General features: G+C 39.7%; 1 protein-coding gene across 5 annotated transcripts in view; it reads right to left on the bottom strand.

Moving 5' to 3' along the window:
- The window catches only part of NKAIN3 (sodium/potassium transporting ATPase interacting 3), a 705418-nt gene that overhangs the window by 428012 nt on the left and 260396 nt on the right, over nt 1-17010 (bottom strand). Inside the window, exon 2 of one of the 5 annotated variants that reach the window (XM_021942372.2) lies at nt 6145-9115. The exons of 3 other annotated variants lie outside the window; for them this stretch is intronic. In XM_021942372.2, coding sequence (XP_021798064.1) covers nt 6145-6183 — 39 coding nt within the window. In that variant the 5' untranslated portion in view covers nt 6184-9115. Of the gene's footprint in view, nt 1-6144; nt 9312-17010 lie in introns of those variants that run through there. One more of the 5 variants, XM_021942371.2, reaches the window with a different exon arrangement.

The raw sequence follows: 17010 nt of genomic DNA, 5'->3' as shown, positions 1-17010 counted from the left end.
TTCCTTTTGAAAGCAGAAATTAGGAATGGGAGACAGACAATAAAATGATGTTTTTTATATGATTGTTGAACCAAATGATTGTTAAATTATGTTGAGGTATCTAACTTTGATAAAAATAAAAACAATAAAATGCCATAATAGTCACCAAGAGTGTTACAGTTCTCCATGATATAAGGCTGACACAACATTTATTCACACAAAGTGAAGCAATGCAGAGATCATTTGTTGCCTTTTGTTTGAAAGTGATTGACTGATTATGCACAACATACCTTAGAATGCTTACTTAAAAAAAGCACCTGGCTGGGTAAAGCGGCTCATGCCTGAATCCCAACACTTTCAGATGCCGAGGCGGGAAGATCAGTTGAGCCCAGAGACAGAGACCAGCCTGGGCAACACAGTGATACTTTGTCTCTACTACAATTAGCCAGTTGTGGTTGTGCACACCTGTAGTCCCAGCCACCTGGGTTGCTGAGGTGGAAGGATTTTTGGAGCTCAGGAGATCGAGGATGTGGTGAGGTATGATTGCACCACTGCACTCCAGCCTGGATGACAGAGCAAGACGCTGTCTCAAAAACAAAACAAAACAAAACAAACAAACAAACACACCACCCAGGTGCAGTGCAGGTGTTATTTGATGTCTTTGTGTGATTGATCAGAAGAAACTCTGAATCTTTTTAAAGTCTGCACACCATAAACGTCTAATTTTGGTGATTTGTAGGAAGAGTGTATAACAAATGGCCAATTTCATATTGCAGTAAAGTTGAAATAAATTCCTATATTTGTTTTCTGTCAATTTTACAATTGATTTTTTGGATGTTTCAGGTAAAGCCTTTAATTTCCCTTCATTGTTTTGGATGTCTGTATTTTGCGATTCTGATAACTTTCCCCTTAATGATGCAATCATTCCTACTGAGTTATATTTCAAGAAATTAATTCTTCCTGGTGTCACATTTGTAAAATTATGTTGCTAATTTTGCACTCAAGCTCAAAAGGAATGGTTATCATTTCAGATAGTTCCAGCATCAATATGAGAATGATATACACGTTTCAGGGCATAGACACAGGAGTTGGTAGATAGTTATGTTGATGTATCTAACTTTGATAAAAATAAAAACAATATCAGGATTCAAAGTTCAGAGAAGTGGATGCCCTTCCAACATCAAGTATTCATTTGCAAACATTCACTGAATGACCCTCCTGAGTTGAGCACTTTTCTAGGTGCTTAAAGGATAGTGGGAGCAGATAAAGAAACAGGCAATTATTTAATATGTAAAATGATACAAAGTAAAATGAAATAAGGTAAGAGGATAAAGTGTTAAGCAATGGCATTATATATTTCATTACCTGCTTAAATGAACTTACATATGTTCGATTTCTCAAAATTGGAAAAAGTAGACATCTACTAGGATTCAAGGTAGTAGGAAAAACTCGTAGAAAAAGTGCTATGTAATGTATAGCAACATACTGACAAAACAAGAACACGGAAACCAACAGCAAATTCCCCTGAGACCACAGAGGCGGAAATTATATTTAGTGATATGGAATATCTGAATTTGTTACTAGTAGAAAAAATCCTCTTAGAGCATGAAATCCAACAAGAATCGATTATGTAGCTGAAATTATTCCATGTGAAATTTATGGCAATAGACACTTTAAAGCCACTTTCTTTTGGAAGTCTGTTTAAGGTTTAATTTGGAGGGGGAAAAAGTTAGGGAAAACTATGAAGCTACTTTATGGCTGGGAATGGCAGCTCATGCATGTAATGCCAGCACTTTGGGAGGCTGAGGTGGGGGAAATGCTTGAGCTCAGGAGTTCGAGACCAGCCTAGGAAACTTGGTAAAACCCCATTTCTACCAAAAATACAACAAATTAGCCGTGTGTAGTGGTGGGTGCCTATGGTCCTGGCTACTTGGGAGATTGTGGTGGGAGGATTGCTGAGCCTGAGAGGTTGAGGCTGCAGTGAGCCAAGATTGTACCACTGCACTCCAGCCTTAGCAACAGAGTGAGACCCTGTCTCAACAACAACAAGAACAACGACAAAAAAGCTACCTCATCATAGGAACTACCTTTCCAAAGTACTTGTATAGAGATCAAGTCAGACCTAGAATTTTTCAAAGCTCTTCAGGGCTCTGTTTTCCTTTCCCTTTCTCTGTGTTCAGACACCTGCTTTCTGTCAGGGGAAGCAGCTCCTGGCATGGACCCCAGACTCTGGGGATAATCACAGTTGCCATCCACTGTGAGGCCAGGCACACAAATGATGCAGCACTGTCATTGAACTTGGTTTATCTGAGGTTGTGGAAGAAAGTGAATATTCTCCTGCACCAGATTCTGCAAATCCAGTGTTAAGCAGCAGTATCTTCCAAAAGCAACCTGACCAAAGTGGCTCAGAAATTATGTCAACTTTGGGTCACCAGCTCCATTTTACATTGATGAGTTTCTTGCATGTTGTCAAATAGGATTTATTTTCTGAGATTCCTAAAGAATTCATAACTGATCTTTCTGCAACTACACATTAGCGCTCAAATATTGCTAATTGAGAGTTGTCGAATAAACAAAAGGGGGCAATAAAGCATTGCTAGATACAACAGAATGCAGTTAGGGAGAAGTGGCTTGGAGTAATATAGTCAAAATAAAAAAAGGAGACTCTTCCTGATTCTTCAGAAGTAAGACTGGAGAAGAATTTTCTCTTGATAGAAACCAACATCACTTATGAAACCTTTAAAACATGCTAGGCACCTTGCAGCAGGGTGAAATGCTTCGGATCCCCAATAATTTGTATTGGTTTCCTCTCCCAGCCTGCATAAAGAAAGAACTGCTTAAGTAGAAAGAATACAATGTGAAATGTAAATAAAGGCATCTTTTAAGCCTTATTGGTATTCCCTAAGTAAAATCAGTGACTTTAGCAAATTAGATTCAAAGAGTCCTTAACCTCTTCCTTCTAACTACACTGTTGTTCCTGAGCCACACCAAGATAGAAATTCTAGGGTAGGCCCTGCTTGGTTAAACAACAACCAATTACATAGTGAATTCTTCCTAAGTTTAATTGCCAAGATATTGTTAGCACTTTGTCCTTATTCAAAACATACCTTTACCTAGAATGTATCCCAAAGTAAAGGCATAAGGTAACTGGTTGTCTTTTCTTTCTTTTTCCTGAAGTGCTGTAGTGGTTGATGCAGAAATCCAACATTTCAGTATGTTGCCGTGTCTGCATGTCCCTGCTCCCTGAGTTTCAACAACTGTAGCTGTCTTCTGGGTCTTTTTTCTCCTGATGGGAGAGCAGAGGTTCTCATGATTCTCTCTCCATGAGTGCTTCATAGATTGCTGGAATGCAGGCTAAGAACTGCTTGGATTGTATATAAAAATGTATTTCAGTTTGGGAGAAATGAACTAAGGTTTATTGCCAGTATTCCAATATAATTTAAGAGAATATGGGCAAGTAACCTGTCTGAACTCTAACTGCTTCACTTGACAAAAAAAAAATTTAATTCAGTTGACTAGAAAAAGTAGCAAATACTTCAAAAGGATTTTATAGGTTCTTCCAGAGACAGCCTCATGGTCTCAAAACCCGTCCCTGTTTGTCATGTTTTCCTCAGGCCTTACTAGATGTGTCCCTACAGCCAACACTTGGAACATTCAGGAAATGCTTGCTGCTGTTCTACTGAACTCCTTCCTTATCCAGTTTCTAGAGAGAATATATTAGAGCAAATGTAATCCGGTAAATCCACTTGATTAGGTCCTATCTCCTGTTGAAAGGACGTATGTTAACATTATTGTTAAATTAATGGCTAACAGGCACATCATAGGTATTCCGTAACTCTTCTATGTGTTTAGGACTTAAAAACATTTGTTTTGCAGACCTAATAGAGAAAGCAGCTTGTCATCCATCTTCAGCTAGAGATCTGTCATCTTGGAGCTTGCCCGCATTGCTTTCTGAAGTAATTATTATAATAAATTTATTTTAAAATGAATTTTAATCTTAAAAATGCTATAAGCATTCTTTATTCATGTTCCAAATGGCTTCACTTGTAATTAACGCTCCAAAAATACTTAAGAGTCATTTCTTTGAAATTTTTCATGCATGTCCATACATGTCCTTAGATTTATATATATATAGTCACATATATGTGTGTGTTTCTGTACTTATGTATCTACATATATGACATGTGTGGTGTTAGGATATATACTGGTGTTCATCCATGGTTCCTGTTTCATAAGCACCACAGCCCTTTTTACAGTCCTTTGTTATAATGTCGGGTGTGTTAGGACTCAGGGGCAGGCCACTGATGTCTGGCCCTCCTTTTACCTGTCCAAAGTAGGATTCTAATCTTCCCTGGACTTTCTGATTGTGGGTCTTAAGACTCTCTCATTAGAGGATCCCACCCTATTCTCTGGAAGAAGGAATACTGAAGTCATGAGGCTTCCATTAAAACCCAAGAGGACAGGGTTCCAAGAGCTTCCTGAGAGCTGAACACCTGGAGGCTGCTGGAGGGCAGGGCATCCAGGGAGGGTATGGAAGCTCTGTGTCCCTCCCCCCATGCCTCACCCTATACATCTGCTCATCTGGATCCTTTGCAATATATTTTATCATAAATCAGCAAATGTAAGTAAGTGTTTCCCTGAGTTCTGTGAGCCACTCCAGAAAACTGGTGAGTCTAAAGAAAGGATTATGGGAATCCCAACTTGAAGCCCGGTGGTCAGAAGTTCTGGAAGCCCAAACTTGGGACTGGGGTGGCGTGAGTGGAAGACAGGGCAGTCTTAGGGACTGAGCCCTCAACCTGTGAGATCTGACACTGTCTCCAGGTAGATAATGTCAGAACTGAATTAGAGGACACCTAGCTGGTGTTCACTGCTTGGTGTGTGGGGAAAAACACCCCACATATATGGTCACAGAAGTCTTCTCCTCTATTGATGATTGCTGTAGTGTTAGAAAAAATAGAAAACACACTTAGAGAGAGTTTTCTCAACACAACATGAACATGAGCATAACTGAAACAGCCCGTGGACTGTGGCATGTGCTGTCAGTACTTCAATGAGACAAATAGTGTATGAATTCAACTCAGTGCTCATCCGCTAGCTCCACCAATTTTGGATGCAAAGAAGAATCACTTAGTGTTGAACTGAATGGTAGTAATGACTCCATAAAGACACTCCAATTCCAAGTTTATAAATAATGCTACTCATAAAAAAGCATGCACACAATCAATTTGAATTCCAATTATCCATCTGCAATGGGTAGAGTGTTATTTGTCTAGTTGTGTTTCACAGGAAGCTGCTCATGAACACTTTCTTTGGGACCAATCTGTGGAGCTTTCAGAAAATCAGAAATGATATTAAAAAAAAACAATAAATGCAATGCTTTTACATATTTATCATGAAGAAAGAAGCACTTCCCTAGCAGGCAGGGGCAGCCATGTGGAGAAGTAGAGGTCTCTGCTAGACCAGTGGTTCTAGAATTTAGCCCAGAAGCAGCAGCATCAACAAATTCAAATTCTGTTAGAAGTACAGATGCCCAGTCTTTACTCCAGATTTATAGAAGGAAAGTCTGGGGGTGGGGCCCAGTACTTTTATTTTGCAAGCCATTGAGGCCCTTTGGCTGCATGCTGAAGTATGAAAACCCCATGTTGTGTTTTCAATAAGAAACAGCTGATGCCTTTTACAGTTGACATGTGAGATTCATCTTATGTTGGTTTTGGGGGGTGAAAAAAAATACATTTAATGATGTTCAAAATGACATCCTTTCTAACAAATGATGTGCTGGTGGGTATGATTTCGTGGTTCGGCAATATCAGCACTGCGAGAGAAGGTTGCACTAGAGTCAGCTCAGCGGGTGACCTGTTCTATTTATGAGCATCGCTGTTGTCTGTATTTCTTCCAGACAGGTGTTTCATTTAACCTAGCTTGGTTGTCATTAACCTTCAAAGGAAGAAACTCAACTTTTCCCACATGTGGTCGCTGTTTAACTCAGACCCGGGCTTCCTGTGCACGCTCACTGGAACATACGTATGGGAACAAGCCTAGCCAGGGGCAGAGCTCTCGTCTCGTGCCCGTGGTGCTTAATAAAAAGTGGGAGATCTCAGGCAGGAAGATCATCAGACAATGGAGAGAGACTCAGAAAATTCAGTAGCTGGGAAGAGCTCAGCCTACCCTCCTTGTTTTTATGAAGTTGCCATGGTAATGTTGCATCTGAAGTCAGCTGGAGACAATCACAGAAAGGGACTTGCAGTGCCCTCCGTGGACCCCACATTCTCCCTCGTGTTCCAGTTCCAGTTTGCTGTCATTGTTTCATGTCCAGTAACTTGCAAGTCTGGATGATATTCCAGGATAAGTATTATCACAACTTTGTTTTCCATAATTCCATGGTAGATGAGTTCTATTAATATTTACTCAGGGTCTGAAAAAACATTTTAAAAATTCGGGCTTAATTCCCATTCCTGTAAATATCATACAAATGACCAATTTATACATGGGACTTTTTCTCTGTATACAGCTAACAACAAAAGATTCAAGGAAAAGGGAGAGTAATTTTACAAATGTAAGAAACTTCTAAAAGATCTACTAAGGAAGAAAGCAGCAGAAAAAAGGGGAAATCTTTCCTGGGCCTTCCAAGTAAAGAGAACTCAGTCTCCCAAATATAATTCATGCTCTTCAGAGGATGATTCTCCTGGTCCAAGCATCCTGAAGCCCTGGTTTAGGAGGTAGGGTAAGAAGATGAGCACATAAGGCCCTGCCCAGCCATGGGGCTGAGTCTGCTCCAGGCGAAACTATACATTTAGGAGACTTCTTTTTTGATGTCACCATACAGAGCCTCAATCTATGTTCCACAGTTTGTTCCACTGCAGCTGGGCCGTTCTATAAGATTATCCCCACAGAAGGTATCGACTGTTAATAGCTCTAGTTATTACTGGTTAAAATTCCATCATTTTACATGTGTCCCCTTGAGATACTCATTCTTTAACAGAGTGCTTACTCAAAGTCACATTTTCAATGAGGCCTTTCCTAATCAAACTGTAACTTACAGCTTCCTCCCCAGACTCCTTCATTTCGTGTTTTCCGTTTCACATAAGCACATATCATCATTCCACTATTGTATATTTTATATATGTATCTCATTTATTTCTGTTGCCTCCCCTGCACCACTAGAATGTCGGAGTATTTTGTTTGTCTGACAATAGTATCCAAGTGTCTAAAGAGTGAGTGACACAGGGCAGACACTCCAAGACTTGTTGAATGAATGAATAAAGGAATATTCTAGAAGATAATATCTACTAGGTCCAAAATATTGACTCATTAGTCCTGGAATGTAAAGTGCCAAGCCCATCAACAACATGGGATGTAGAGTGGACGTTTTCATTCCTAGTCCCTCAAATCTCACTACTCGATCCGTGTGTAAACTTAACCTACAGTGAGGGGGAGAATCCAGAAGCTGCTGGGGAAAGCTTTCTCAGTCTCAGGTTCCAGTAATAAGCCTTTTCATAGAGTGGAATTGGAAGCAGAGTGGGATAACAATGCGATTTTAACAACACTTTTAATCAGACTCACATACAAAAATGTGTTCAGTATAGTGTTCATCCAGATATTGCTAAGATGCTGCAACCAACAAACCCACTAAGAAGCCATGCATTATCACAAAACAAATGCAAAATGCTGAGCCTGTCTGCCAGGTACACTAATTCTTAAAGAGATTAGCTTCCCAGCTCTATAAAAACATGGATAATTATAGCATCATATTTATTATGCTGTAGTTAACAAAGCACACATTCACTAGAATGCAGTTTTCTTCCTTGGGGGCTTCAGGACAAGTATAGATGTTATATGTGGTATTGGATCATGAAGGTGCAAAGCTTTAGGGGACTGGGGAGGGGATGGGCAGTGAAACCAAATTACACCCCGGCATAGATGAGTGGCTTTTTTCTGCTGGGTTTTGATGTCCACTACCCTGGTACCATGAGGCTGTCCTTGACCTTCAGATAACAGTCCTTATCAGTGAGATGGTATGGTACACCTTAAATGGTCATCTCATTTCTCATAGAAAACACTGACAAACAATAGTTTAATAGAGCCCCTGGCTAAAATGAGCATGTTGAAGAAAGAAAGCATCAGACTAGGAGCCTTAACCCAAAAATAGATGTCAAAGTTAGACAAAAGAACACATCTGTTGGGGGCTTGCAAAGAGATTATAAATGGCAGCATGATTCCCCAGACGTGCTGGGGTAAGGTGTATTAAGTCCTTTCTTCATCACTGTCATCTGAGGGGGCTGGGCAGTCATGATAACACTTGGCAGGAAGCAGGGCACATGGGCATGATCTAGATTTCCTATTCCCTAGGAGAGAGCATGATTTGGCACAGCTGAAAGCTGGCATTCATGCCTGGGGAGTAGGTGGTGGTGTGGCTGCTCAATAGTGCAGATAATCTGGTGATTTCCCTTTCCCTGAGTGAGTGCCCAGTTAGTTACTTCAGACCATCTCTAGGTCATTCATCTTAAATGAAACTGTGGGTTGATTCATTTCTTCATGGCTTTAGTCAGAAAAAATATATGCACCACCTACTTTGCACCAGACAGTTGGCTGGGGATACAAAAGAAAGCATGTCCCTGCCCTTGAAGAGCCCAGTCTGGTTGGGAAAACTGACATGTGATTAGCTCCTTAAAATGCAAGATGAGAGTGCTGCAATTGTGAGTTTTTAAAAAAGAAAAAGTGATACCTAGTGTGGCTTTCTACTGAGAATACAGGCAGGGAGAAACCACTATTATCGAAGTCTCAAAATAAGAATAAAGGGAATGGCTAAGGAAATATAGGCAGAATTTATTTGATGTTCAGGGATAGACAAGTAAGTTAGTTTCAACCTATGAGACATGTTAGGTAAAGATTTAGTAGAGTGTGGGGTGTTCACAACAGGTAAAAGGGAATGGAAAGAACGTGAGACTCTTAATGTTCATAATCACCAAATATCCATGATGTACTGACAAGACATGAGAGGTACCATTGGGTCTTTGGTGAGCTGTAGATGTGGCCAGGAGTATTTGCTGATGTGTCCCACAGAGACAGCACACATGGTTTTTAAGCTCAGGCAGTTTTTGTCTCAGGCCCCCAACTCTGGCTCTCTGAACTGCACCATCTGTGGAAAGGTCAATGTGGGCAGAGAGAGAGCAAACATATGAACATTATGCAAACCAGGATTCCTGGAGTGTGGTTGCTTTTTAACGTGAATAGACTACTCATAGGGAGTGAGTTGAAGCAAAAATCTCAAAACCAGGAAGTGGGCCACACATGGTGGCTCACACCTGTAATTCCAGCACTTTGGGAGGTCGAGGCTGGCGGATGACCTGAGGTCGGGAGTTTGAGACCAGTCTGGCTAGGCTAACATGGTAAAACCCCGTTTCTACTAAAAATACAAAAAATAGCCAGGTGTCGTGGTGCACACATGTAATCCCAGCTACTTGGGAGGCTGAGGCAGAAGAGTCTCTTGAATCTAGGAGGCGGAGGTTGCAGTGAGCCAAGATCATGCCATTGCACTCTGGCTTGGGCAACAAGAGCAAAACTCCATCTCAAAAAAATAAAAAATAAATAAACAAACAAACAAACAAATAAGTAAATACAAGGAAATGCAGAGTAGAAAAAATGACTCAATGTAATATTGTCCACATGTTCTTACCTCTTAGAGGAATTTATTTGCAGAGGAAAACAAGGAATTTTCTTTGTTGCTTTCAAAAGTAATCCCACATATCCAAGAACCAACAGCAGCAGAGTCAGTGAGTATCCCTGTGTCTGGGTGTGATTTCACATGATTTCCCAGGCAACTGCCAAGATATCAGTTCTCAGGGTCACAGCATAAAGACCTAACTTTTAAAAGTTACTTGACTATGAGTTGTAATTAAGTTCTAGTTTGCCAACCCAGGTAATTGAAGTGGTGTAGGAAATATATTTATTATATCAACTTGCTAAAGATTTTGAAAAGATGAGGCAGAAAAAAAGAGAAAAAAGAATCTGGTGTTTGAGTCACATTTCACAGTCAACCCCTGTCTTGGACTCTCTTCCAGGAACCTAATCATCCCCCTCCTTAGTTGATTTCTTGGCTCCTAACTATATACTGTTGTTTCCTTTGTTTCTATTATAATTACAAGTTCTATGACCTTATTGTAAGGTGTCTCAAACTTTTTTGAATTGGGTGAGTACATTTAGAGCAACCAAACGGAATCAGTGCAAAGTCAACAGAACAGGACGGATAGCTGAGCCAGGAGAAATCTCGACTGGATGGTGCCAAAACTGGTAGGGGAAGCCTCTAGTACTGCTATCAAATATATTGTGGAGTTTTTCCTTTTTATGCAATGATAACAAGAGCTCAGCTTGACACCTCTGACCTCGACTGCTCATTTTCTTCATGGGTAAAAATCTCTTAGCTCTGCAGCATGCTCTAAAAGTACAAGAAAGCACATCCGCTTAGTATTGCCTTAGTCTGTTTGGCTTCTATAACAGAATACCATATACTGGGTGGCTTATAAACAGCAGACATTTATTTCTCATGTTCTGGAGGCTGAGAAGTCCAAGATCATGGCACTGATGGATTCAGTGTCTGGTGAGGGCCTGCTGCTTGCCTCTCAGATGGTTGTCCTCCCACCTTCTCACTGTAAGCTCATATGGTGGAAGGGGGAAGGGGCACCCTAGTTCTCTGGATATCTTTTACAAGACACTAATCCCATTCAGGAGGGCTTCACCCTCATGTCCCAAACACCTTCCAAAGGTCCGCTCCCTTCTTAGTACTATCATATTCATCGTTAGGATTTCAATGTCTGATTTTTTTGTTGTTGTTGTTGAGTGGAGCACAGGAGGAAAAAAACATTCATTCAATAACAAGCATAATGAAAAGCAGAAGGGAGCAATGTGTCAGTGAGATTTGTCAAAAATAATTTGAAGTAAAACTACAGACAGCCTCAGTGGGTTTAGAGTAAATTTTTTGCCTTTTAAATTAAAGAAATGTCAAGTTATCCTGCAAGAAATGCCACTATGCCTTGCATCCTGATTTGCTTTCTTGAGTAGCAGATAAACAGGTTGAATTATGGGAAGAGGACAGGATTACATTCAGCTCTAGATATGCCCATGGGAGTGTGTTCTGTACCTGCACCTCATCTGCTATGGATGATAAAGAAGAAACAGGTTGAGAGCTGCTTGTCTAGCAGAATGAAAAGGGGCCTTGGATTCAGAGGGTCCTGATTATAATTCTGCTTCTACCCCTATGGCTTTGCTCAAGTTATGTAGCTTCTATATACTTCATTTTTCTTACGTATAAAATTAGGAAAATGGTATCTATCACTTAGTGGGATAAAATGATATAAAGTGTAGGCACTTAATATATTACTCAGTTCCTCACCCTTTCCCAAGTATTCTGAATAATTACTGTGCCAAGGAGCAAGCTTGTGGTTGCAAATAACAGAAAACCATGTCATACCGGTATAGGCAACATGGAATATGTGGGCCCAATAAGTAAAAAGTTATAAAGGTCAAGTTTCAGGGAATGTAGTGTCTGCTGCCTAAGAGGGGTCACCACGGATATGTTTCTTTTCACCTCTGAACGCTGCTTTCAACAGAGGCTAACTGCCTTCCTGGTTACAAGATGGCTACCCATAGCTCTAAGAGCTATGAGCTTCTTAGAGAGAGGAAGGTGGAGAGAAGATTACTGGGGACAATGCCAAGTGCCAACGTTGGGCAAATAACATGAATTCTACACAGAGGGAGAAAGTAGTGGAATAGATTCAATGCTTGTCAGAAGGAACCACAAAGCCACCACAGCGACAAACTGGCATTTTAAAGTCGTTATAGAAACATTTTGTGTTACATGTATTCTACAACAAACTGTATATATATATATATATGTGTGTGTGTATATATATATAAAATAATACCAAATCAGTAGGCTTTCAACTCCTGCCCCACTTTCTCCCTCCCTCTTCTTGTACTCCCGAGTGCCTATTGTTCCTATCTTTATGTCCGTGTGTGTGTGTGTGTGTGTGTGTGTGTGTGTGTGTGTGTATATATCAGGGGAGTAGAGAGAAACCATGAATTGGGGGCCACCCACTCTGACACAGCCTCATCACCATCTGGACTGAAAGTGTAGGAATCAGGGACAGTGTTTATCTTCTCTTTAGCACTCATCAAGTTGTTTCTTATTTTTGTAAAATCACACAAATAGATTTAATGGACAAGAGAGAACTAGATAACAAAATCTCTTTTCTCTTTCTCTGTCTTTCTCTTTCTCTCTCTCTCTCTCTCTCACACACACACACACACACACACACACACACCAAAAAAACCTTATTAATTCCTTCATAAGCAACCAATTTCATGTTGATATTATTAAGTCACAAGTCAGACCTAGGAAGAATCTTTAGGATTTATTTCACTCTTGACATTTCTGAAACAGTTTTGTACATAAAGCATGAACACTTCTGATTAATGTTGATTACTGGATCCTGATTGAATTGGAGAGATACACATAATAACACATTTTCTAAAACATTGCTTCTTAACTTGTCCATAGTGTTTACGAAAGGGGAAACATTCTTTATATTTCAAATATAGGAAAGTAAACTGAGGGTCAGTGAATGAACTGATAATGGTAGTAAATTCTCTGCTAATTATATAGGAATGTGTGTCCTTAAACTTTTGAAACAGTCATAAATTTTAAAAAGTTACCTTGCTGTTTCAAATGCATGCTCTATATCCATTATTATTTTATAAAGATATGGTTCATGAGGTTATCTGGTTTATTGTCCTGACTAAGGAAGACGGTTTGGTTAGCCTCAAATTCCATTTAATGTTAAATAAATATATGGTAGCCTTTGGAGTCATATAACTTATTTTTTATTTTCAACAACAGAAGAAACAGTAAACCTCACAGCAATCGTCAATCTGATTTGACTGCTCCGTTTAGAAAGCTTCAACAGAGGGCCAGTCATTTGACTGAAGTGTTGAGTCGTTTGGCTGAGACTGAGTTGGGAAATTCTGGTGTACATCTCAGCTGAGGACGGGAGGCTGGTTGGATGGGATTGACATGTAGTCTGTCATGAGCTCTTCTCTCTCTAGTTTGGGAACTATGATGGGATTCTAGTCTAGGGACCATAAAGACTGAGGTTTTCCTCTTATAGATGCTGATGTGAGAATATGCAGAAAAGACAGAAGCTACAGTGGGGTGGAGCAAAAACTGGGGATTAGTGCTGAGGCACAGGCTGGATTCCTGATGCTGCTTATTTAGCTGTTGCAAGTCAGGGATAAGGTGAGTAGTGGGTAGATGCAGGATGGTGGTGTCAGAGACTTTTGTTGTTACTGCTGAGCTGATTGCTGTGGGCTAAGCCTCAACCAAATGGGTGGAAAGATCTGTGAAGTGGAGAGATGATCAGGGGACAGTGCTCCGCCTGTTCTAACCAAGTATCCATAGGAAGGGCTGAATACTCTCTGGGTAGTCATCTCTCACTTTTGCAGTGAAGTCCATTTTAGATCTAATGTTCCGTTATTCTGTAATTACACAGAACCATGACGTTTTTGTTTTCTCCATCTATAAGATTTTGAGCTTTCTTCTGATGCTAAATAAACACTCCTAGATGATAATATTAGAAACTGATGTGGCTTCTGGGAGGCATGTGTCAAATATGACAAAGAAATCAAACTAGTAATCTACTATTTAAAATGTTGTCCTTTAAGTAAACAGATGAATAATATCCATAGGCAATCTAGTTCAACCTCTACTCTAGGGCAGAAACCAAGTCCAAAGTATTCATGACTAGGCAGTAGTCAATTTCCTGCTATGACGGAAATTTTGCTATAGGGGCTCCATTTCAGGAGATTTCTAAGTTAGAAGGTACTGATTTATGTCTTTCAGCTGAACTATGGTTTTCTTTCAAATCCAAAGTCTTGTTGTTGTTGTTCTATGTAATAACCCTTGAAATATTTACATTTCTACTGTGTACTGTGTTATGTCATTGTTATTTACGTTCCTCCCAGCTCTTCCCTTTCTTATTCTAATTCTTATTCCTTTAGCCCTTCTCTCATTCTTTAGTTTCTGGACCTTTGATTGTGAAGGTTGCCTCCTCTGCTCCACTGTAAATTATCAATGCTTCTCATAAATGAAGAATTATCAATGCTTCTCATAAATGTACCAGATACAGTCTTCCAGATGGGATCCGCTGCCATAAACCTTGGGTGTGACCCAAACATATGAGCACTAAACTGGGGGATGTTTTAAAAACCATGTTGTCACTGGTATCCTGTTAAAATGCCCAGTTATTTAATGTAAAGTGCAGCTTCCTTCCTATTTAAAAGTTTAGGGTGAGACACATATATTTTACTAATTATAGCTAGCTAGCCTTCCCTCACCCTGTGCCAGACCAGAGTCAGACTCAGATATCTCTGAATCACAGAAGAAACCATGTAATCATGGTTCTATAAAATAACCCTTAAATACTTAACTCCAATTTTTGAAACTTTAGATAGGAAAACCGCTAACAACAATCTTACAAACACCTACAAAAGTTTTACCATAGATTTTGTAACCACACCAGACCAACTTGCCTTAGCTTTCATGTAACAAAGTTGGAAGTTGTTTTTCAGTTACCATTGACTCCCAGCATGAAGGTCTTATAACCTGAGTATGCCCAGATTAACCAAGAGTACAACCATGGGTGGAAACTCAGTGCTCAACCAAGAGGCAGGGACCGAATTAAGAAGTAGACACCTGCGTGTGCCTTTATAATAGAATGATTTACATATTCTTTTGCAGGGACATGGATGGAGCTGGAGGCCATTGTCCTAAGCAAACTAACACAGGAACAGAAAACCAAATACCACATGTTTTCATTCGTAAGTGAGAGCGAAATAATGAGAACATATGGACAAGAAAAGCAAGAAGCTGGTGTACAAAACAGAAGAGAAAGAGGTGGTTACTGCATGCGATGCCTTTGTATATTTACCAAGAGCAAGAACTCCTTCTGATATCCTTTCCTTCACTTATGAAATTGCCTCTTCTACTGCCTCCTCCTCCTCCCACTACTCAATATTTGTTTCTTTTGAAATGTCAGTTTTGAAAAGGTTACAATTCACTTTTAAGTATGCATCCTTGTGTAAGCATTTGAAAAAATGTAATCAGCTCTCCTTAGGGGGTTCTGTGGCAGGATTCTTGGTACACAGTTTCCCCATTAAAACTAATCTGAGTGTAGTTGATGGCTCGCAGTAGGAATTATAAAGCTGTTGCTAATTGAAGAAATTTATATGAAATCATTTACCCTTCAAGGGTCTCTCCATGCCAACCCCTACCACAGTAGCCTCTTCAAAGAGAGTTGACAGAACAATAGATGGTTTGGTGTGGGATTTTTCTCATGGACCTTGCAGTAAAATCAATCCTGATGTGCGATTAATACAACTTTAATATGACCATATAGAGCACCAAACTAGTGGAGCTATTAAACTCGAGTACCTCACAAATTCTCTGTAGACCTGTATTCATTTATAAAATGTCAAGATGTACTCAGTAGTGAGTACAAAGTAAACAAGTAACCAACGTGGATGGGCAGAGTGCTTTTAAGAATAAAGAGTGAAAATATCACAGCTATTCTGCTTAAAACCTTTGCTAAGAAAGCAAAACAAACTTGAAATGTTCTAAGTAGTTACCTCAGAAGGATGGGTGTGCCTGGAGATTTCAAATAATTGAAGAATGCCATGAGGGTTAATTGATGTCAGTAGTGCAAGGCTGAGGAAACCACTCACTGTGGATTGAAGGTGAGTAATTGGTTCCATCCAGGGCTATTTTCTAAGTGACCTATGCTGATTGCCATCAGCAGACAGAATTAGTTATTACTGACAATGTGTTCCTTCGGGGTCTGTTCATTTTTCAATTCACTGCCATTTGGTCGAGTTATTCCCTAAATGAATCAATCATTAATTCATAATTAGATCCAATGACAGCATAAATCTCTGTAGTGGAAAACTTTGGAGATGACAACATGAATCTTTAGACAAATCAAAGATATAGCCTGTTTGTTATTCTTAAAACCAATTACTTGCCTTAAAATCTTTCTTGGCCAAGATATATTTGCATATATATATGCATATATATATACACATACACATTTTTTTTTTTTTTTTTGGTGGGGGGCTGACTTAGTCTGGTGACCTTTTTACTTCTTTTATCCATCTTTCCTTGTTTTTCGTATACATGCATGACCAGGATTCTAGAGTAATGGATTTATCAATGCCATTAACATAGAGTCTTGTCTTCAGCTCTACATTATAGAAAATATTATATAAAAGTAATTATTGTTAATATAAGACTAGATCATTATCCTTGAGGACCAAAGCAACACAGTAAGAATTCCTCTTGGCTATGCTAAATATCTGTAAAATAGTAAGGCTGGACAAGACAGCTGTATTTCTAATTCATCCTCCTCTTCCTGAGGCTTGGAAGAACCCTGGCTCCAGGTAGCGCTACTGGCATCACAGTCAGAACTCAGTGCTTCTTACCCTTGCTCCACTGTACACTCCAAAGGAGAGCTGATGTACCTGTAAGCATGAAACATACTTGCTATGGGTGCATTACCTCCTTCCCCTCTCTCAATATTCAGAGCCCTGGTGTCTTCATGGTCATAAGAAATAAAGAGATCCCCCACTGTGGTACCTTGGGGGGCCCCACAATGTCCCATGCTGTGCACCCTATAGTGTAGACCTAACCATTTTCTGTCTCCTGCTCCTAAAAACATTCCAGTCCTAAACAGGTTGATTTCTGGTATACAACAGTGAAACCCAGTGGGTTATTTGATTACTCTCTTTTACAAGTTTGCCTAGTCATTCACTTTTCACTGAACTGCTTTAAAGTTTTGTGTTTATTTAGGTAAGTCATTAAAGAATATTGAGAAACATGGTCAATATTGAGAAACTTGCTCACTGTGTTATTATGGCCCAAGGTCAAGTGTTCCTCAGCTCCCTCAAGCACAGTAAAATCATGTTTTGCTTAACAATGAGATATGTTTT

This window comes from Papio anubis, chromosome 8 (genome assembly GCF_008728515.1).
Source record: "Papio anubis isolate 15944 chromosome 8, Panubis1.0, whole genome shotgun sequence".
Lineage (NCBI taxonomy): Eukaryota > Metazoa > Chordata > Mammalia > Primates > Cercopithecidae > Papio > Papio anubis.
The sequence above is the reverse complement of the archived record's forward strand: the minus strand, read 5'-3'. Positions and strand labels throughout refer to the sequence as shown.